The following is a 22,629-nucleotide window of genomic DNA, read 5'->3' on the forward strand; positions in this document are numbered from 1 at the left end:
ACCGACCGCGGATGCGGAGAGAGAGAGCTGAACGTCATGAGGAAACCGCCTTGGTAGCGGTTCCTCCGGCTGCCTTCCTTGGGCGTGATTGAGCCTGCCAGGAATCTGCGCCTCTCTGAGCTTTTTGAGTCCTTTTGGACGAGGACAATTGGGACCTGCCCGAGCCTGGGAAGGACCGAAACCTCGACTGTCCCTTCCTCTGTTGTGTTGTTTGATCTGGGCTGGTGTAAGGAAGAGTCCTTACCCTTGGACTGTTTAATGATTTCATCCAATCGCTCACCAAACAGTCTGTCACCAGATAACGGCAAACTGGTTAAGCACTTTTTTGGAAGCAGAATCTGCTTTCCATTCCCTCAACCACAAGGCTCTGCGTAAAACCACGGAGTTGGCGGACGCCACTGACGTACGGCTCGTAGAGTGCAGGACAGCATTAATAGCGTAAGTCGCAATGCAGACATTGCGAGGTTAAGGACGCCATCTGCGGCACAGATGTACATGTGACAGTGTCCACGTGCGCAAGACCAGCTGAAAAAACTTGGAATGCCCATACGGCTGCGAATGCCGGAGCAACCGACACGCCGATAGCTTCATAGACAGAATTCAACCAGAGGACCATCTGTCTGTCAATGGCATCTTTAAGTGAAGTCCCATCTTCCACTGCAACTATGGATCTAGCCGCAAGCCTGGAGATAGGGGAATCCACCTTTGGACACTGGGTCCAGCGCTTGACCACGTCAGGGAGAAAAAAGGATAACGTGTATCCTTAATACGATTGGAGAACGCTTATCTGGATAAGTGTGGTGTTTCCGGATTGCTTCTCTGAAGTCAGAGTGGCCAGAAAAGTACTCAATATACGCTTGAGATACTGAAAAGGGATTTCTCCTGCTGTGAAGCTGACTCCTCCACCGGAGGAGCTGAGGGAGAAATATCCAACATTCCCTTGATGGACGCTAGAAGATCATTCACTATGGCGTCACCATCCGGAGTATCCGGATTGAGAGCGGTCTCAGGATCAGAGTCCTGATCAGCTACGTCTGCCTCATCATACAGAGAGTCCCGCTGGGACCCTAACCAGTGATGAAGCCGAGTGCCGCTCCCAGCGAGCTCGCTTAGACTGTCTGGGACTGTCGTCCGTGTCAGAGCCTGCGCCCTGGGATGCATGGGACCCCCCCGGAGCACTGATTTGTTCCAAATGAGGGCGTATCAACATTGCCCATGGTCCGTCTGGACTGCAAAGTCTCTAAGATGTTAGTCACAGTCACAGACCTATCAGCCGAAACTGCAACTCCGTCCCTGTCCCTGGACAGGGTTCACAGGTGGTTCCTTTAGCCACCTCTAGCAGAGACCCCGGCTGACCAAGTGCTACAGGGGAGCATTGCACACAATGGGGACAGTGGAACCTGCCGTGTGGAACAGTATCACGTGCAGTACAAGCAGCATAGAAAGCCTGTGCCTTGGCACCCTTTCTTTTTTGCTGCTGTTGTCTAGCCATCTAGAAGCATATAGCCAAGAATAGCGACCGTACAGTGCAATGTATAGCATACAAGCAGAAAGTACAAATGAACACTTCAGCACATGCAGTACAAGCAGCATAGAAAGCCTGTGCCTTAGCACCCTTGCTTTCTTGCTGCTGTTGTCCAGCCATCTAGGAGTATATAGCCAAGAATAGCGACCGTACAGTGCAGTGTATAGCATACCAGCATAAAGTACAAATGAACACTTCAGCACATGCAATACAAGCAGCCTAGAAAGCCTGTGCCTTAGCACCCTTGCTTTTTGCTGCTGTAGTCTAGCCATCTAGGCATAAAGTACAAATGGCATTAGTGGGGTCAGCACTTCAGGTGCTGCTTACCGCCCGCCCAAAGGCGGGTGTGTGGTCGCCCGAATCCTGTGACTGGTTGCCCAGAGCTTGTCTCCCTTCTCCAGCCCAGACTGCGTGCAGGAATGGCTGCCGGCGTCTTGTGAAGAGGGGCGGGCCGTGGGCGTGCCCCAGACAAGAGTGGGAAACTGGCGTCCCACTGTGTCCAGTGAAGGGGGCTGGAGAATGCAAAGCAGACTCCAGCTCTCGGCGCTGACTGTCTGTACAGCGTCCCGCCCTTCCCCTGACTGGCAGGGCTGGGGGCGGGAACGAAGTGAAAACTAGGCCGCAAAGCCGGGGACTCGAGTAATAAGCGCGGCCGTCCTATGTGCACGGCCAGCGCGAAAGTCCCCGGCGCACCACAAGTCCCAGCCGCGCCACAGTGTAAAACACCCCGCAGCGGCCGGCGCGGCAGTTTCTAACACATAAATTCACTCAGCTAAGCTGCAGTGAATAATAGCACAAGCGCTCCGCGCTGTTGTCCCCGGCGCACTAACACTCCCAGCAATGCTGGTGTGTGTGTGCGCGATGTGTACGGGGACACAGAGTACCTTAATGTAGCAGGGCCCTGTCCCTGACGATACCCAGCTCCATATCCAGCAGGATCTCCGGGTCTGTGGATGGAGCCCGGTCTCAGTGCCTGGAGACCGGTAAGATCCCACTTCACCCAGAGCCCCGAGGGGGGATGGGGAAGGAAAACAGCATGTGGGCTCCAGCCTCCGTACCCGCAATGGGTACCTCAACCTTAACAAACACCCGACAAAAGTGGGGTGAGAAGGGAGCATGCTGGGGGCCCTAGTATGGGCCCTCTTTTCTTCCATCCGACATAGTCAGCAGCTGCTGCTGACTAAAAACAGTGGAGCTATGCGTGGATGTCTGACCTCCTTCGCACAAAGCATAAAACTGAAGCAGCCCGTGATCCACGGGGGGTGTATATGCAGAAGGGGAGGGGCCTTACACTTTTTAGTGTAATACTTTGTGTGGCCTCCGGAGGCAGTAGCTATACACCCAATCGTCTGGGTCTCCCAATGGAGCGCCGAAGAAAATTATATTCAGGCATGAACAAGGTGAATTAAGTGATATTGAACACGAATGGAATGGAATGTCAGGTAGAACTTGGTGGAGAAGTTTTGGCAAATCGGTACATTCCTGGTCTCAGTCATCTTTTCAGTCAGCGGTTGGAAATGTTTTATTTAATCCCATCATAATCATATTTTTATTAGTTTTGATGTGCATTATTTATCAAGTTTTTGTGATGTGTAGAATTCAGAAGATATATAAGAATATAAAAATAGAAATGAAAAAGGAAGATAACATTCTTAGAGGAATGTTAAATCGCAAGATGACTTTTTGACAGAAAGTTTCAGATTGGTTTATCAAGTCAAATATTGGTCTAGAATTTTCAACAAGAATGTATGTGATACGAATGATGACACGAATGAGTTAGGGTTTCCCGGGGATTCCTCAAATCTTCAAAAGGAGGGACTGTAAAATAGTGAGTTTATGGAGATTTGATTCATAAACTTGATTACATGCATTCATATAATGTATGTATTTTGCCCCATCCCCTTTAAGAGTGTCTTTGTGAATGTTGAATCTGCTAACCAAGGTTTGACATGTTAGAACCAAAGCCATCTGCTATTGTTCGTCAAAGCTTTCAACGTAGGGCTATATTCTATTTGGAATTTGTGCGAAGAACTGAAATTAGCTTTGAGAATCTTCTTTCTGTTACACTAAGGTCAAAGTTCAGCGAGCTTCAAAAGAGTTATATATATGTCGAAGTGGTTTAGTTTTACAAGTCTCCACTGCGCAAGACACTTATTTAGCAGAAAATATGAATACGTGATATGACATAAGCTGGAACTAAACAGGATAGTTAGTTTTTGTAACGCCATGTAAAGAGATAAGTAGAATCAGGAGGTGGGGTTTGAATTATAAAAGCAGACCACACTTCAAAGAGTAAGGAGAAGAAGGAGAGGTAGAATGAAAGCATTCGACCAGACGATCCACAGAGAGACGGCTTATCACAATATCACAGCGATGTAAGATAAACTCTGTTTTTTCTCTACTTATCTGTCTACCCATCTATTAACTCAAGCCAAGACAGTAACTTTTCTGTAATGACTGTAACTACAACTTTTATCTGAATAAATCCATATATGTTTTTGCACCTATTTTACTCCAATCATTAATATACTGGCTTTGCATATGTCACGTCAAACCGTATTTTTAACAGGCAGTCAAACATGTCATGTTTGGTTGAGCTGCAGGTAAATAAAGCGGCTGCAGAAAATAAAGTGATAATTTAAGAGGAACAAAAGTTAAAAAACAAAAAAAAAAACAATGTTGGGGTGTTTTATATGTCAAGACAGTACAGATTAGCTTAAAAACAAATTTGGAGTTTGTCGGACAACTCTTTTAATGTTGATATATCTCATGAAATCACAATAATATACATTTAAGTTTGTGGGTGTAACGTGGAAAAGTTAACGGGTATGAATACCTTTTCAAGGCACTGTAATACAAGTCCCACCTATAGGCAGGTCACCAAATACTTAAGATACTGCTCTACATTAGTGTATAGGGCCCATGCCCAATAGAATATAGCTGGCCAAACCCAATGATTTCAGCAGGACCAGCCATGCATCTAGCATGTATGGGGGACGACCAACACTACCCCGCTGGTGATGTTAGGGGCAGTAAGGATTGGGCAACATAAATAAATTTTTCAGATCCATTTTCTTCTCTAGGTAGAGAAGTGTCTGACAGCTGCTGAATGATTGAAAGGGGATGGAAACACAATGAGGTGATACGGGGCTATTTAACCTCTTGTTTCCTGTCCCCAATTAGGGCGGGGACTCAACCTCCTCCTAACATGGTGTTGCGGAGGGTGACGTGAGAAATTAACAAATCGGTCTCAAGTCTTCTTGGTTTTCCTGTTCATTACAATGAAGAATATTTAAAAAGAAAGATTCCCCCTCCCCCGCCCCTGGAATGATCAGGATATGACATCTGTACAGTATAGAAACCAATAAGGGAAACGTCACAATAATAAAATCTACAGCCGGACAGACAATAACTGCAGCATCTGATAAAGGAATGCTCCGAGTCCGATGTATTCACGTCCCGATCCTGACTGCTAAACACAACAAAGATTTCTTCATTCTGTTCTCCCACAGCATCGAAGGAAATGTGCAGTGTCCAAAAAATAAAGGTTCCTTCTAATTCATGTACAATACCCATATTTATATAAAATGTGCTTATTGTATAGGAAATGGCCACCATACCTTCTCTATAGGAATGAGGTTAAAATCCTCACTGAATTCTTCCAGCATTAATGAAGCAAAATCATCATCCAAGTCTGCAACCTGCGAGGAGAGGCAATATTGCCAGGGTAAGAAAAAGATTCAGACAGATTCAGCACCACAAACATGAAGGCCTCACTCAGACGTCCGGTTTGCACATGCGTGTTCTATCCGGAGTTTTCACAGGTAGAACACGTGCCCATTGTAGTCTATGGGGCTGTTCACATGTCCAAGATTTTTTTGAAGACCCTGTGTTCACCAAGACATTCTAGAAAAATATCTGATCTTGGTCTGAGTCACAGATCAAAACTGCCCATAAAAGTCTATGGCATCCATGTGCATTCCGTGCTGGGAGATGATTTGCAAATTATAATTTTTTTTTCTCCTAAAAACACTGATAAAAACAGACACCACCAAAACACTGGTGAAACCCAGACATAAGAATGAGTTTGATTGTAAAAAAAAAACAAAAACCCTCAACACTCAACAAACTGTGCTTTTCCCACCCTCCCAAGTCCAGGGCTTGTTTCCTTTGATGCTCCCGGTGTATTGTCTGTAGTGTGGATGTTACGACAGCGCTGCAGCCAGTGGGTTTAGCAGCTTGTGCCTCATACAGAGACAAAGTCACTGAGTTCAGGGATCGGCTGCAGGGCTGTCAACAATAACAGGCAGGGCAGCGGAGGCGACTTCAGTGCCGGACCCGGGAAGAGCAAGTAAAGCAGAGTTTGATTTTTTTTTTTTTTTTTTTTAAACCAAGAACCTGGGAAAAGAACTTTCCTAAAAATGGAAAACTCATTTGAAAAGGACACGTCACTAAACCTGACAGGTTGATGAGATTAGGACATATATCACAAGATTTATATCAGAATCCCATAACTTGACTGTAACCAGCATCAACCACTGTATCCTTCTTCAGGATGTGCGACATACAAGTACATGGTCCATGGAAGAGTATGGAGGGGCTGGGTTATAACAGACAACAGCTGCAATCAAAGCCAGCAGACCGTTCACTTCCCCCAAAAAAATAAAGTGATAAGAAGTTCATACAAACTCAATCAATTGCACCAATAAAATAACATCTGATAACACCTGAAAAGAAAAGGCCTTCACAAAGGCTTATTCACAGAAATATGGTGACACCAAGGTATTTTTTGTTAGTTTTTTTTAAGTTATACTTGTTATTTGTACTCAGCTATAGCCTATACAGAACAGCAGGAACGACACAGACTGCCAGTGTCCAGCAGCATTAATGAGCCCCATTTTAGTGCCTCTAATAAAGACCTCATATGATCAGACCCTTCCCATGATTGATCCTCTAACTTCTGTACAGACGGCTTTTCTGGGTGACATAATGAATATTTACTTCAAAACTTTACTTGTTCTAATAAGGCATTTCTGGCGTCTTTGGCAGCCTGCAGAAGCTGGGGGTCCGTTAGCTCACTCAGAGGCTTGCTACAGAATCTTCTCCCATCATCTTCAGTGGATCGGGGGCTCCAGGTGAGGGACTCCATGGACACTAAATTAATCAGACCCTGGAAGGATTTTCCCTCTCCGATAGGAAGCTTTACATGGAAAGAAAGAAATGAAAAGCACATAACCCATTGGAATTACGTACAGGTTATCACTTCAAAAACTAGGCAGATTGAGAACTTCGGTTCTTAAAGGGGTTGTCCACTACTAGCACAACCCCTTCTGATTCCACATGTTTCCCCCAGGTAAAATAATAAAACCCATACTCACGTCCCGTACCAGCGCCCTTCCAGCGGTGCCATTGCTTGTGGTGTTGGGGCTCATTTGACGTTACATAAGCCCCACATCCAATCAGTGTTGGCTTCCTTCTTCCCGCCTTTGGACCAAACGAGTTGATGAACAGTAAGTGAGCGCTGTGGCTGCACTCATTCTCTGCTGATTGCTCATTTGGTCTAAAGGTAAGGAGAAGGAAGCCAACACTAATTATATGTGGGGCTCACGTAACAACCACATGAGCCCCCAACACCACAAGCAGTGGCACCACTGGAGGTTCACCAGTACGGGAGGAGAGTTTGGGGGTTTTTTTTATTTTACCTGAGGGAAATGTGGAATCAGAAGGGATTGTGTTAGTAGTGGACAACCCCTTTAAGTCTTAAAACCACATTTATATAAGAAGAAGAAGAAGTGTACAGAGGTGTATTATATTGCTCATTCAGGAAAGAACACCTGACTGCCCTGGACTTTACAGATGACTGTGGTTAGTGTGGCTTCTATTGAGGGATCCACTTGGATTTATTTACATATTTCCACATGCATTGCCACTTTTAAAGTGCACTATCTTGGTCATTTTTGGATTGGTTTAGATGTACACCACCGCCACCTAGTGGACAGCTTGAGTAACTACTATTTTATGTTTAGCAATTCTATGCATTATCCATATGGCGCGATTCCGTCCATTTTAGTATAGGGTTGATCAGGTTATTCTGTTATTGTCTCCTGTGCATATTTTAAATCAAGGAAATTTGTTATTTAACATTCTACTTCCAATTCTTGGGGATTTGTATTTACTCGGGGAGTGTTAGGTTTATATAGTGGCCTATTGGTATTTACTGTCCGTGTACCAGCCTAATCCACTACATCCGGCATGTTAAATGAACAATCACCACACTATCACCATGTACTTTAAATTACAACATGACCTTGATTTACCCGCCATCATTTTACCTGTAGTAACAAGGGCCGGGCTTTCAACTTCTCTTTGATGCTTTCAACAGAATATGTAAAGCTAAAAGTGTAACAAAAAAAATGACAAATTGTGTCTCTCATATACACCAAAGCAGACGAAAATAATTCACTCCAGCAACATCCATATTCCAGGCTTATTACACCATAATCTATGATCATACTCTACTGCAGACCCCAGTAAGTCCCAGTAAGTCCCAGTACCTGGCTCCAGTTTTGTCCATCTTGTTTATAAAGCACAGCCGTGGCACTGCGTGTTTGTCTGCTTGCCTCCACACTGTCAGCGTCTGAGCCTTGGGGGTAAAGAGACCGTAAAGTTATCCCGATATACTGCGCTCACACATCACAATACACGTACAATGCAGGCAGGGATAATATGGCTTCATTTACACTAGAAGTCCCAGAGAGGGGTCATTTAACATTTTTACCTTTGGAACCCAGGGAGCTCGAAATTTCTAGGACTTCTAGTGTTAAGGGGTAGCTATCCCTTATCATTTGGATAGAGGATAACTTAGCGATCCTAGAACAACGGTCAGTCATGCGCACTGCTAAACCCTTCATTCTTCTGTGCCAAAGACCAGTCTGAGCGTAGTGATCGGCCATCTCAGGCGGTCCCATGAAGAATGAATGAAGCGGCAATGCGCATGATTGATCAGAGCACCATTCACACAGAGGTCTTCAGAGCCCTGTTCTCGATATCGGTGGGGCCTCAGTGGTCAGACCCCCCAACGATCAAGACGTTATACTCTATCCCATGAATAGGTTATAACTTGAGGACACCAAGTTCCCATAAAATAAAGTGTCTAAACTTCATTTGTGCAAATCTGTAGATGACACTAAAGATGGAAAACTCTATGCTCTAAGACCAAAGGGATTTGGAATTTTGTAAAATGGAAACTACCCGTGATTTTCTCACCAGTTTGTTGGATGCAAATCAGAAAATTACTCTTCCATTAACCCTCACATTAAACAAATACATCCGATTCCCATCCTTAGAGGGCAAGGTGCCCTTCCTATAGGATTACCTATATAGACGTTTTCACTGTACTCAGCCCCTTAAGTAAACACTATTTTGGTGGACCGATATCTTTCTAAACACAATATGGGCAGGAGAGCTGATAGCAATGTGATGTGTGGAATAAACCGCTTACACACCCTAATATGATGTACCATTCAGCAAGGAAAAAAGAAAATGCACTTGATGATGCCACCACACTGTAAACAGGAGGAGGTGTACTTACAGAGGTCCTGTGGAGTCTTTGTCTTGTTGGGATGGGCGGTGCTCACTCCGTGTGTAGTCCCAGGATTATATGCAGATTCCAAAAAAGGTAGAAGTCACGGAGCACTCAGCCTTCAGTACAAGATTTATTGTTCAAAATTTGGTAACATGGACAAGTAGCAGCAAGGGGGGGGAGCGGTGAGGGAGAGCTCAGCGGACGACGACCGTTTCATGCCGACTAGGCGCTTCCACGGGTCCACTTACAGCTGTCAAGCCCACACTCCATTTTTTTAAATGGCAGGGGCATGTACCAACATTAACATAATCACATGACCATTTTTTCCAGACATTCTAACACCAATGTGCAAACTACACAAAATTAAAAACAAAAGTAGTGGAGCTAGTTGTTAGTCACCCAAAAACACAGTCAGCGTGAAATGCACGTCGTCCGTTGAGCTCTCCCTCAACGCTCCCCCTTCCTTGCTGTTACTTGTTCAGGTTACCTCATTTTGAATAATAAATCTTGGACTGAAGGGCGAGTGCCCAGTGACTTCTACCCTTTTTTAGAATTTTTCCTAATATGATGTACGACTGCCAAAAAGCAGGATGAGCATACGAAGAGATTCCTCCAAACGTAACGTAAAGATGTGTGTGTGCGAATGAGAACATTTTACACAGTCATACACTAAAGTAATCCATTATACCTCCACACCAGCAGAGGCGTCAAACACAGCGACTGCGCCGTCCAACACTCTTAATGAGCGCTCCACTTCCACCGTGAAGTCCACATGTCCTGTGGGCAAACACATCACATAGTTCAGAAGTTACATGGAGACAACCAGGATCTTTGAACACAATACAGCAAAAGTGAATGAGCCACAACCTGGAGTGTCAATCAAGTTGATCCTATGTCCGTTCCAATCAAACGTGACAGCGGCCGACTGAATAGTGATCCCACGTTCCCTTTCCTGCACCATAAAATCTGTCACCGTGTCCCCATCATCAACATCTGTTATGAAGAAATGAATATAAAAATGATAAGAAGCGGATTGATATGATAGACAGACAGAAGAAGAAAATAAAGCGGGACAATTACCAAATTGGTGGGTGCATATTTACCATTGTAAATATATAGAAAAGATAAAAGGAAGGCAGCACTTCAAAGAATGATGAAAATAATTGACCTTTTATTAGCCCATGTGGCGACGTTTCACTTACAAAGAACCGGTCACGGTTGTCTCCCTGTTGTTGGAGACAAGTGACAACTTTAGGACTGGAGCCACTCATCTTCAACTGGCTTTCCACATTTAAATGTTTTGTTTCTTTTAGTACTGAAAAGGTTAATATAATTTATTCTGCTTCCAGCTTTTCCACCAGTTCCTAGTTGAGAGTGTTTCAGCTGCAGTAGCTTTGTAGTCACGCCCTTCAGTTTTAAAATAGAGGTGTTACCCAGCAAACTTTGCTGAAGATACAAATCCATTTGTATACTGGCCCCCTTGGTGGAAGGAGCTGAGCTGGAGCGTTCCAGAAGCTGGACTTTATACTTTTGTGTTGTTGTTTTCCCCTGCTTGTCTCCCTTACCATCTTGTCTTATTAGTGCACTAGTGGGTTTAGTGAGCCTCACCAGCCTCTCACTAGTAAGGGCATCTGTAGGGCTTCTCAGGGTCTCAGAGTGCTGCACGGCTACAGTTGCGGAGACTGTATAGGGACTGGCTAGGAGATTAGGGTCAGCTACAGGTGAGGATAGGAGGTGTCCATCTACCCTCTCACTAGCACCAGGGCCCACCACTGTTAGTGTCCCCAGTGTACCCCCCTTGTTTGTGGTGTAGCGTTGGTGATTATTATCGTGTGTCAAACTCTTTTTGGTCTGAACGCACTCGCAACGCTTACTGTGTGACAGAACCATTCTCAAGCAGTAAATGGATACAAATAAGAAGTATATATATATATATATATATATATATATATATATATATATATATATATATATATATATAGCAGAAGTATATATAGTAAGGTGATATCATTATATACATTATAATTAATAAAACAAAAATACATACTTTTTTATCGCAAATGTTTTTATTGAAAATGTTCTTTATAGTACTAAGATCAAACCACCAGATCTACATGAACAAGCCATCCTCTGTAGGATCATATTTTGGGATACACAGTTGTCTGGAACGAGTCCTTCTATGATATGTATGCCGTACCTGGAGAACCTTATACAATTCAGAGCGAAGCATTCCAAATTCACTTTCCAATTTCAGTTCATTAATCTTGACTCCCTGTAAAATATGAGTAAACCTATCCAGCACCCGCAGGCTCCAGTTTTTTAACCCCTTTAATTGGTGTAGGTTAGGAAGCCAGGTGAATTGTGAAATACCATATATGCCTTGTAATTTCCTCACCTTCTGTGAATTAGTAGTAGAGTTGGGTTTTTCCATAGAAGACCTTAAACTTATGTGCCTTGTGAGATAGCGGGGCCATTGATATGTGACGGACGGTACGTATCTCCCAGAATGCGTACAGAAACATATTAGAGCCCTACATAGTGGTCAGTCCAGTAACTTCCAGGCCGGGTTATGCAGGTGGCTCATGGCCACAGTTCTCGTTTAAAAGCTCTTTGTAAAGGCCTGGGTGGGGCAGAGTCTGTTTTGTAAGCTGCAGAGCAGGAAGCCTGGGAAAGCTCCAGGCCTGCGTCGACTGATTATAAGTCTGTGGACCCTCCTGGAACAGCCGAACGGGGTATCGTAAGACTGTCTCCTACAGCAAGGGGTGCCTGTGTGACGGGGACCCGTATGGACGGTGCATAACCCGGCTGTGTTCCGGATGACTTTACCTGTACAGCGAGGATAATAAAGCTGTTTGGATCGGACTATTTGGGTCACTGACTCTTTGTCGCCCTGGGGGACCCCCACCCTGCTACATTATGGTGGAGAATGCGGGCAAGGAGCATTGAGGCATACCCCACCGCTGAACCAGCTGAAGTCTATGACGGCTCCGCATGTCCATAATTAGGCCAGCTACGCTACAGTATAAACCGGCCGATAACATGGAGGAGCTTCTGCGGCAGTTGGTAACAATTCAGCAAAATCAACAGGATCAATTGGGTCTGTTCCAGCAGCAGCACCAGGAATCCCAGCGGCAGCATCAGGAATCCCGGCGGCAGCATCAGGAGACCCAGCGACAACAACAAGAGGCGAATGCATTACTACGGCAACAGATTGCGGCCCTGCGTGAGACACCGGCAGCAACTGACTCCAACCGACAAGTGCCCAGGGACAGGGTTCACTCTGCCCTGTGGAAACTAAGCCTGGAGGATGACGTGGAGGTTTTCCTTACGGTTTTTGAGCGCACAGCGGAGCAGGAAAAACTGCCGGCAGGCCAGTGGGCGGAAGTGGTGGCTCCGTTCCTGATAGGGGACGCCCAGAAAGCCTACTTCGACCTCAGCCGGGAGGATGCCCTGGACTACACGAAATTGAAAGGTGAGATCCTTGCCCGTCTGGGGGTCAATACCTATGTGAGGGCTCAGCGAGTGTTTTCATGGGCCAATGTAGAGACCTGTCCAGCCAGGTCTCAGGCATATGACTTACTACAACTGGTTAAAAAGTGGTTACAGCCGGAGGTGTTGTCTCCAGCCCAGATGGTGGAAAGGGTGGTAGTCGACCGGTTGATGCGGACTCTGCCAGTCGCTATTCAACGTTGGGTGGGGCAAGGAGACCCGGGTAACCTGGACCAGGTGGTGAGTTTAGTTGAGCGATATACCGCCACACAGGACTTTTATACGAGATTCTGCCCCAGTGCGTCAGGCCCGGCGGCCACAGGACCCTGGCCGAGAGACATGTACGGCGCTGGTAAACAACAAAAACCAAGCCCATATCGAGGGGGCAACCCACACTGAGCGTAGCAAAAGACTAGTCCCACCTAGAATAGTAACAAAAACTGGTGGGGCCACCGCTATGAAGTGCTGGAGACGTCAAGGGCCCGGCCATATCGCCGCTTATTGCCCGTTGATTACGGAGTCCATGGATTGTGGGTACACACGCCGAATGTCTATGTATGCTAATACGGTGTATGCTGCCCGCCCTATTCTTGAACCTCCTCTCTGTCATGTGTATGTAAATAGGCATCGGGCAGAGGCCCTTTTGGACTCGGGCAGTATAGTGACCCTCGTTCATGGGTCGCTGATCTCGGGGTCGGAGTCCACGGAGAGGGAGGTTGGGATTGTGTGTATACATGGTGAGCTCCGCAAATATCCAACAGCAGAGGTGTGCCTCTCCACTCCGTGCGGAGACGTGACGCATGTAGTAGGAGTGGTGAAAACTCTACCATACGGGGTAGTGATGGGAAGGGATTTTCCGTTGTTTTGGTACCTGTGGGAGAGAAATAATACGTTTTCCCAGGCAAAAATGAATCTGGGTGCGGAACCCGATGACCCCGAGTCGGGGATACCTGCTGTAGGGATCGCCGACCTTGGGACAGGGGAAGAACCTGACAGGGGTCCACTAGAGGTGTTGGCAGGAGAAAGTGAAGAAACTGTAGCGATCCCGGAGCTGGAAACGTCCCGGGAGGACATCAGGACGGCACAGCTAAGGGATCCTACCCTCTCCCAGGAGTGGGGGAATGTAAAAGAGGTGAATGGGGTGGTCCAACAACCAGGGGCAGAAGTTGTCTTTCCCCACATGGCGGATTATAATGATTTACTCTACCGAATAGACAAAAGCAGGGAAGAGATAGTAGAACAACTGGTCGTGCCACAATCCCATTGTCAGGCAGTGCTTAACATGGCTCACACACACCCCCTCAGGGGGCACTAAGGGGTTACCAAGACACAACAGCGTATTTTACAGAGGTTCTTTTGGCCGGGAGTGTACGCAGATGTACGGAAATTCTGTGAATCCTGCCCGGACTGCCAACTGACCTCGCCCATTGCGAATTTCCGGAGTCCATTGGTGCCTCTTCCTATTATAGAGGAACCTTTTGAACGGATTGCAATGGATCTGGTAGGGCCCCTGGTAAAAATCCGCACGCGGTCACCAACACATTTTGGTGGTTGTGGATTACGCACACACGCTATCCAGAGGCCATTCCGCTGCGCCATACCTCCGCGAAGCTTATTGCTCGGGAGTTATTTGCCATGTTTTGTCGTCTTGGGTTACCAAAGGAGATCCTTACTGACCAGGGGACCCCATTTATGTCCAAGGTGACAAAAGAATTATGTAAACTGTTGAAAATAAAGCACCTGCGCACATCGGTGTACCATCCGCAAACCGATGGGCTGGTCGAGCGGTGAAACAAAACCCTTAAGTCCATGCTTAAAAAAGTGGTTGCCAAGGACGGGAGGGACTGGGACATGCTGTTGCCCTATCTTATGTTTGCGCTCCGAGAGGTGCCGCAGGCATCCACGGGTTTTTCGCCATTCAGGTTGCTTTATGGCAGACACCCTAGGGGCTTGCTGGACGTAGCCAAGGAAACATGGGAACAGGAGCCCACCCCATATAAATGTGTGACTGAACATGTGCCTCTAATGCAGGACCGCATCGCAGCGGTTTTGCCTATTGTAAAAGAACATTTAACAAGGGCACAAGGGGCACAAAGGCGCACTTATAACACACGAGCCACCAACAGATCTTTTAATGTAGGGGATCGGGTCTTGGTTTTGGTGCCCACCGCCGAAAGTAAACTGTTGGCCAAATGGCAGGGGCCGTATGAGGTTCGGGAAAAGGTGGGGGAGGTGAACTACCGAATATACCAGCCGGGAAGGAGGAAGCCGGAACAACTGTATCATGTTAACTTGCTTAAAGCCTGGAAAGACCGTGACTGTCTGGTGACGAGAGTAACACAGGTGGGGCCCTGTGGGGAACCTGTAGGGCCGCCCATCCTGGGAACCGAAGGGGGGGTACACTTAGGCGACACCCTCACTAAGCCGCAGCGTCGGGAAGTTCAGAAGTTAGTACAGCAGAACTCAGATGTGTTTTCCGAGGTACCCGGCCGTACTTCGGTTATCCAAAATGACATTGTCACCGAGCCTCGGGTTAAGGTGCGTATGAAACCGTACCGGGTGCCCGAGGCCCGGAGACAAGCCATTGCAGCAGAGGTGAAACAGATGCTTACCCTAGGGGTGATCGAGGAATCAAAGAGTGACTGGGCTAGTCCCATTGTGCTAATTCCAAAACCCGACGGGTCGCTACGTTTCTGCAATGACTTCCGGAGATTGAATGAGATTTCCAAGTTCGACCTTTACCCGACGCCCTGGGTGGACGAACTTATTGAACGGTTGGGAAAGGCTCAATATTTCACGACGCTTGACCTTACCAAAGGCTATTGGCAGGTGCCGCTGACAGAGTCAGCCAAGGAAAAGACGGCCTTTATTACACCAGAGGGGCTCTATCACTATGTTGTCTTGCCTTTGGGTTTACATGGAGCCCCGGCTACTTTCCAAAGACTGATGGACATAGTGTTGGAACCCCATCAGAAGTACGCATCCGCCTATCTAGATTACATCATCATCTTCAGTTCCGATTGGCAGACCCACTTGTCCCAGGTCCAGGCCGTCGTTAACTCCCTGCGGGCGGCAGGATTGACCGCAAACCCAAAAAAATGTGCAATCGGTCAGGAGGAAGCCAGCTATTTGGGGTACGTGATTGGCCGCGGGGTGATCAAACCTCAAGTAAATAAAATAGAGGCCATCCAAAAGTGGCCCAGACCAGTGTCCACTAAACAGGTGAGAGCGTTCCTCGGCATTGCCTGGTATTACCGGCGGTTTATACCGGACTTTGCCGGGAGAACAGCAGCTTTGACCGATCTGTTGAAGGGTAAGAAGGCGGCTATGGTACGCTGGACCCCTCAGGCTGAGGAAGCGTTTCAGTCCATGAAGACTGTCTTGTGTGGTCAACCGGTCCTCATTAGCCCCGATTTCGGTAACAAATTCCTGGTACAAACAGATGCCTCAGAGGTGGGTCTGGGTGCCGTACTCTCGCAAGAGGTAAATGGAACTGACCATCTGGTTACCTATTTGAGCCGGAAACTTACCCCGGCAGAAAAGAATTATAGCGTAGTGGAGAAGGAGTGCTTGGCTATTAAATGGGCCTTGGAGTCCTTGCGCTATTATTTGCTCGGGCGACAGTTTCGGTTGGTAACGGACAACGCGCCCCTCGTCTGGATGAGAAATGCGAAGGAACGGAATGCCCGGGTCACCCGCTGGTTCCTGTCCCTTCAGAATTTCAGTTTTACGGTAGAACATCGGGCCGGTTCATCCCAGGGCAATGCCGATGCCCTGTCTCGGGCGGCCTGTTTGGGAGCGTCCGTTCATCCCCTCGGGTTTGAACGGAGAGGGGGGTATGTGAAATAGCGGGGCAATTGATATGTGACGGACGGTACGTATCTCCCAGAATGCGTACAGAAACATATTAGAGCCCTACATAGTGGTCAGTCCAGTAACCTCCAGGCCGGGTTATGCAGGTGGCTCATGGCCACAGTTCTCGTTTAAAAGCTCTTTGTAAAGGCCTGGGTGGGGCAGAGTCTGTTTTGTAAGCTGCAGAGCAGGAAGCCTGGGAAAGCTCCAGGCCTGCGTGGACTGATTATAAGTCTGTGGACCCTCCTGGAACAGCCGAACAGGGTATCGTAAGACCGTCTCCTACGGCAAGGGGTGCCTGTGTGACGGGGACCCGTATGGACGGTGCATAACCCGGCTGTGTTCCGGATGACTTTACCTGTACAGCGAGGATAATAAAGCTGTTTAGATCGGACTATTTGGGTCACTGCCTCTTTGTCGCCCTGGGGGACCCCCACCCCGCTACAGCCTCCAATACTCCATTAAGCCTGAATGACTTAAAATGGTGTTGGAGTAAAAAAGAGAATTTTGTTTACTTACCGTAAATTCTTTTTCTTATAGTTCCGACATGGGAGACCCAAACCATGGGTGTATAGCTTCTGCCTCCGGAGGACACACAAAGTACTACACTCAAACGTGTAGCTCCTCCCTCCGGGCTATATACACCCCCTGGATGACAATCTAACCAGTTCAGTGCAAAAGCTGAAGGAGGACATCCACCCATAAGTAGAGATAGAGTTCCGGCTATTCCGAGTTTTACTCTGTCTACTAACAACAGCCGGTGAAACACACGGAACAAAAAACTGCCAACATGCAACAGGGAGGGTGCTGGGTCTCCCATGTCGGAACTATAAGAAAAAGAATTTACGGTAAGTAAACAAAATTCTCTTTTTCTTTATCGTTCCTTATGGGAGACCCAAACCATGGGACGTTCCAAAGCAGTCCATGGGTGGGGAATAAACCAACTGAGAAGTAGGCAAAACCTAACTTCACAAATGGGCGACAGCCGCCTGAAGAACGCATCTGCCCAAGCTCGCATCTGCCGAAGCATGAGCATGCACTTGGTAGTGCTTCGAAAAAGTGTGCAGACTGGACCACGTGGCAGCCTGACAAACCTGCTGAGCCGTAGCCTGGTGCCTGAAAGCCCAGGAGGCACCGACAGCTCTGGTCGAGTGCGCCTTAATCCCTGGCGGGGGAGGCACCTGAGAACACTGGTAGGCATCGGTGATAGCCGACCTGATCCAACGAGCTAGGGTTGGTTTAGAAGCAGCGAGACCCTTGCGCTGACCAGTAGTTAGCACAAAAAGTGAGGTGCACCGCCTAAAAGCGGCGGTGCGTGACACATAGATTCGGAGCGCTCGCACCAAATCCAAAGTATGCAACGCCTTCTCAAAGCGATGCACAGGGGCCGGACAAAGAGAAGGCAATGAAATGTCCTGGTTAAGGTGGAAGGGAGACACCACCTTAGGGAGAAAGTCCGGAGTCGGACGAAGAACCACCTTGTCTTGGTGAAACACCAAAAAGGGGGATTCCGAAGAGAGCGCAGCCAAATCAGAAACTCTCCTGAGAGAAGTTATGGCTACTAGAAAAACAACTTTCTGTGAAAGTCTAAACAAGGGAACCTCCCTGAGAGGCTCAAAGGGGGGTTTCTGTAAGGCCGTGAGGACCAGATTAAGGTCCCAGGGATCCAAGGGCCGCCGGTAAGGAGGAATGATGTGAGATGCGCCCTGCATGAAGGTGCGCACCTGAGCCAGTCGGGCGATACGCCGCTGGAACAAAACCGACAGAGCCGACACCTGTCCCTTGAGGGAATTGAGGGACAGTCCTAGCTGTAGACCAGACTGTAGAAAAGACAGGATGGTCGGCAAGGAGAACGGCCAAGGGGCATGGTCGGAAGAGCGACACCAGGACAGGAAAATCCTCCAAGTCCTGTGGTAAATCTTGGCCGAAGAAGACTTCCGAGCCTGAGTCATGGTGGAAATGACCTCAGAGGGAATGCCTGAAGCCGTCAGGATCCAGGACTCAAGAGCCACGCCGTCAATCTGAGAGCCGCAGAATTCTGGCGGAAGAACGGACCTTGAGAGAGAAGGTCTGGGCGGTCCGGGAGATGCCACGGCACCTCTACGGACAGACGGAGCAGGTCTGGGTACCAAGCTCGCCTGGGCCAGTCCGGAGCAATGAGTATGACTCGACGGCCCTCCATTCTGATCTTGCGCAGAACCCTGGGCAAGAGCACCAGAGGGGGAAACACATAGGCCAGACGGAACTGAGACCAATCTTGAACCAGTGCGTCTGCTGCGAAGGCTTGAGGATCGTGGGAGCGAGCCATGTAAACCGGAACCTTGTTGTTGTGCCGGGATGCCATGAGATCCACTTCCGGAGTGCCCCACTTGCGGCAGATTGATCTGAACACTGACGGATGCAGGGCCCACTCGCCGCTGTCCACGGTTTGACGGCTGAGGTAATCGGCCTCCCAGTTTTCCACGCCTGGGATGTGGACTGCAGATATGGTGGACTTGGAGTCCTCCGTCCACTGGAGGATTCGTTGAACCTCCAACATCGCCAGACGGCTGTGAGTCCCGCCCTGGTGATTGATGTAGGCAACCACTGTCGCGTTGTCCGACTGAACTCGAATGTGCCTGCCCGCCAACAGGTGGTGAAAGGCTAGGAGAGCTAGAAACACAGCTCTGATCTCCAGCACATTGATCGAGAGGGCTGATTCGGACGGAGTCCAAGTGCCCTGTGCTCGGTGATGGAGAAATACTGCTCCCCAACCGGAGAGGCTGGCATCCGTGGTGAGGATCACCCAGGACGGAGTCAGGAAGGAGCGTCCCTGTGACAGAGAAAGGGGCCGAAGCCACCACTGAAGGGAGCTCCTGGTCTGTGACGACAGAGCCACCAGCCTGTGCAAGGAAGAGATCCGCTTGTCCCAACAGCGGAGAATGTCCAGCTGCAGGGGACGCAGATGGAACTGGGCAAAGGGAACCGCTTCCATTGATGCCACCATCTGACCCAGCACCTGCATGAGGTGTCTGATGGAATGACGGCGGTGCCTCAGCAGAGAGCGCACCGCCAGACGAAGGGACTGCTGTTTGACTAAGGGCAACTTGACAAGTGCCGGCAGAGTCTCGAATTGCATCCCTAGGTACAAAAGCACCTGGGTCGGGGTCAGAGTGGACTTGGGCAGGTTGACAAGCCACCCGAACTGAACTAGCGTGGTGAGAGTGAGAGAGACACTCCGCTGGCAGTCTGCACTGGATGAGGCCTTGACTAGAAGGTCGTCCAGGTAAGGAATCACTGCCAACCCCTGGAGGTGCAGGACCGCAACCACTGCTGCCATGACCTTGGTGAATACTCGAGGGGCCGTGGCTAAGCCGAAGGGGAGAGCCACGAATTGGAAATGTTCCTCTCCGATCGCAAAGCGTAGCCAACGCTGGTGTGAAACCGCAATAGGCACATGCAGATAGGCATCTCTGATGTCGATGGATGCCAGAAAATCTCCTTGGGTCATTGAGGCAATGACCGATCTCAGAGATTCCATGCGAAAGTGCCGCACCTGAACATGCTTGTTGAGAAGCTTGAGATCCAGGATGGGCCGGAAGGAACCGTCCTTCTTGGGGACTAGAAAGAGGTTTGAGTAGAAACCGCTGAACCGTTCCCGGGCGGGAACCGGAACAATTACACCGTTGGCCTGCAGGGATGCCACGGCCTGAGAGAAGGCGGCGGCTTTGGAGCAGGGGGGGGGGTGGACAGAAAAAATCTGTTTGGCGGGCTGGAAGAAAATTCTATCCTGTAGCCGTGGGAGATGATATCCCGCACCCACTGATCGGAGACGTGTTGAAACCACACGTCGCCAAAGTGGGAGAGCCTGCCACCGACCAAGGACGTTGCTGGCGCAGCCAGATAGTCAAGAGGAGGCAGCCTTAGTGGCAGCGGCTCCTCCGGTCTTTTGAGGACGCGGCTTTGCGCGCCAGTTGGGTTTACGATCCTTGGCTGCGGTAGTGGACGAGGTCGAGGGCTTAGAGGATGACCAGTTAGAGGAACGAAAGGAACGAAACCTCGATTGGTTCCTGCCCTGGACAGGTTTCTTGGCTTTAGTTTGTGGCAAGGAAGTACTCTTCCCGCCAGTAGCTTCCTTAATTATGTCATCCAGCTGTTCCCCAAACAGCCGGGACCCAGCAAAAGGGAGACTCGCAAGGAACTTCTTAGAGGAAGCGTCTGCTTTCCACTCTCTAAGCCACAAGATCCTGCGGATCGCTAGGGAGTTAGCGGAGGCCACCGCCGTGCGGTGAGAAGCCTCCAGGATGGCAGACATGGCGTAGGATGCAAAAGCCGAAGCTTGAGAAGTTAAGGCATCCGTCTCAGGAATAGAGTCCCTGGTGAGGGAATGCATCTCCGCCAGAGAGGCAGAGACTGCCTTAAGAGCCCACACTGCCGCAAAAGACGGGGAGAACGAGGCTCCTGCCGCCTCATATACAGACTTGGCCAGAAGGTCAACCTGGCGGTCAGTGGGATCCTTAAGAGAAGTGCCATCAGCCACAGCTACGACTGTGCGGGCTGAGATTCTGGACACCGGAGGACCTTTGGGGACTGTGCCCATTCCTTAACCACCTCTGGTGGAAAAGGAAAACGGTCATCTGAACTACGCTTCGGAAAACGTTTGTCAGGACAGGCCCTGGGCTTGGTAACAGTGGTGTGAAAGCTGGAGTGGTTAAAAAACATACTCCTAGGTTTCTTAGGAGAGGTAAACTGGTGTACCTCTACCAGAGAGGGTTGTTCCTCTGACTCTTGTGGGTTGAGGTTCAGAACGGAGTTAATGGATGCAATCAAGTCACTGACATCCGCATCACCCTCAGACAAGTCAATGGGGTACATAGAGGTAGCGTCTGAGCCCACAGTTAACGAGTCCTCCTCGCCCTGCACCTCGGCTCGTGAATCAGAGCCGTGGGACGAGGAAGGAGAAGGGTCCCTGCGTCTCCGTTTAGGGGGACGGGGTCCTAGGACATGCTCTGAGAGCTCTGCAGAGCTCGGAGCAGCAGAGGCACCCTGAGAAGGGGGCTGATGCATGGACAGCAGTGTCCGGGACAACTGCCCCATGGAGTCGGCAAAAGACTGGGAAATAGCTTGTGAGAAGGACGCTACCCAAGCCGGGGGTTCAGCCACCGGGGCCGGAGCAGCCAGAGGGACCCCTGAGGAGGCTCCAGGCTGAGACACAACCATATTAGCACAGGCATTACAATGTGGGTATGTGCTTGGCTCTGGCAGAATGAGCTTACAAGCAGTGCATATAGCGTACATGTTTGCAGCCTTGCTTCGGGTGACAGACATGCTGCTGAGGTGGCAGCTCTGCAGCAAGAATACACTCCTGTAGAATGCCCTGAGAGTGTATAATAAAAAGCCCACAACCAGAGGTTGTGGCTTACCAGCCCGCTCTCTGTGTGCCCTCCGGATTCCACAGCTCCAAGCCCCAGTGAAGCGTCAGCCTTCCTAAACAGCAGCAGCTGCAGCATCCAGCGCCGTCAGTGCCCAATTTGTGATTAAACTTTGTAAAGATTAGAATAAGGTTAAAGGCCCAGTCACACTAAACAACTTACCAGCGATCCCAACAACGATCCAACCTGATAGGGATCGCTGGTAAGTTGCTAGGAGGTTGCTGGTGAGATGTCACACTGCGACGCTCCAGCGATCCCACCAGCAACCTGACCTGGCAGGGATCGCTGGAGCGTGGCTACACGAGTTGCTGGTGAGCTCACCAGCAACCAGTGTCCCAGCCCCCAGCCAGCAGCGCCGCGTGGAAGATGCTGCGCTTGGTAACTAAGGTAAATATCAGGTAACCAACCCGATATTTACCTTGGTTACCAGTGCACGCAGCTACACGTGCAGAGAGCAGGGAGCAGCGCACACTGAGCGCTGGCTCCCTGCTCTCCTAGTTACAGCACACATCGGGTTAATTACCCGATGTGTGCTGCAGCTACATGTGCACAGAGCAGGGAGCACCGCACACTGCTTAGCGCTGGCTCCCTGCTCTCCTAGTTACAGCACACATTGGGTTAATTACCCGATGTGTGCTGTAGCTACATGTGCAAGAAGCAGGAGTCGGCACTGACAGCATGAGAGCGGCGGAGGCTGGTAACGAAGGTAAATATCGGGTAACCAAGGACAGGGCTTCTTGGTTACCCGATGTTTACCGTGGTTACCA

At 49.0% G+C, this 22,629-nt stretch overlaps 1 protein-coding gene across 1 annotated transcript in view; it reads right to left on the minus strand.

The window, feature by feature from the left end:
* The window catches only part of GFM2 (GTP dependent ribosome recycling factor mitochondrial 2), a 121,693-nt gene that overhangs the window by 75,389 nt on the left and 23,675 nt on the right, over positions 1 to 22,629 (minus strand). Inside the window, exons 6-11 of the mRNA XM_075325388.1 lie at positions 9,978 to 10,103; positions 9,799 to 9,887; positions 8,080 to 8,168; positions 7,858 to 7,918; positions 6,540 to 6,725; positions 5,146 to 5,226 (exon numbers count right to left, since the gene is read on the minus strand). Coding sequence (XP_075181503.1) covers positions 5,146 to 5,226; positions 6,540 to 6,725; positions 7,858 to 7,918; positions 8,080 to 8,168; positions 9,799 to 9,887; positions 9,978 to 10,103 — 632 coding nt within the window. The remainder of the gene's footprint in view (positions 1 to 5,145; positions 5,227 to 6,539; positions 6,726 to 7,857; positions 7,919 to 8,079; positions 8,169 to 9,798; positions 9,888 to 9,977; positions 10,104 to 22,629) is intronic.

Source organism: Anomaloglossus baeobatrachus, chromosome 1 (assembly GCF_048569485.1).
Source record: "Anomaloglossus baeobatrachus isolate aAnoBae1 chromosome 1, aAnoBae1.hap1, whole genome shotgun sequence".
NCBI classification, from domain to species: Eukaryota; Metazoa; Chordata; class Amphibia; order Anura; family Aromobatidae; genus Anomaloglossus; species Anomaloglossus baeobatrachus.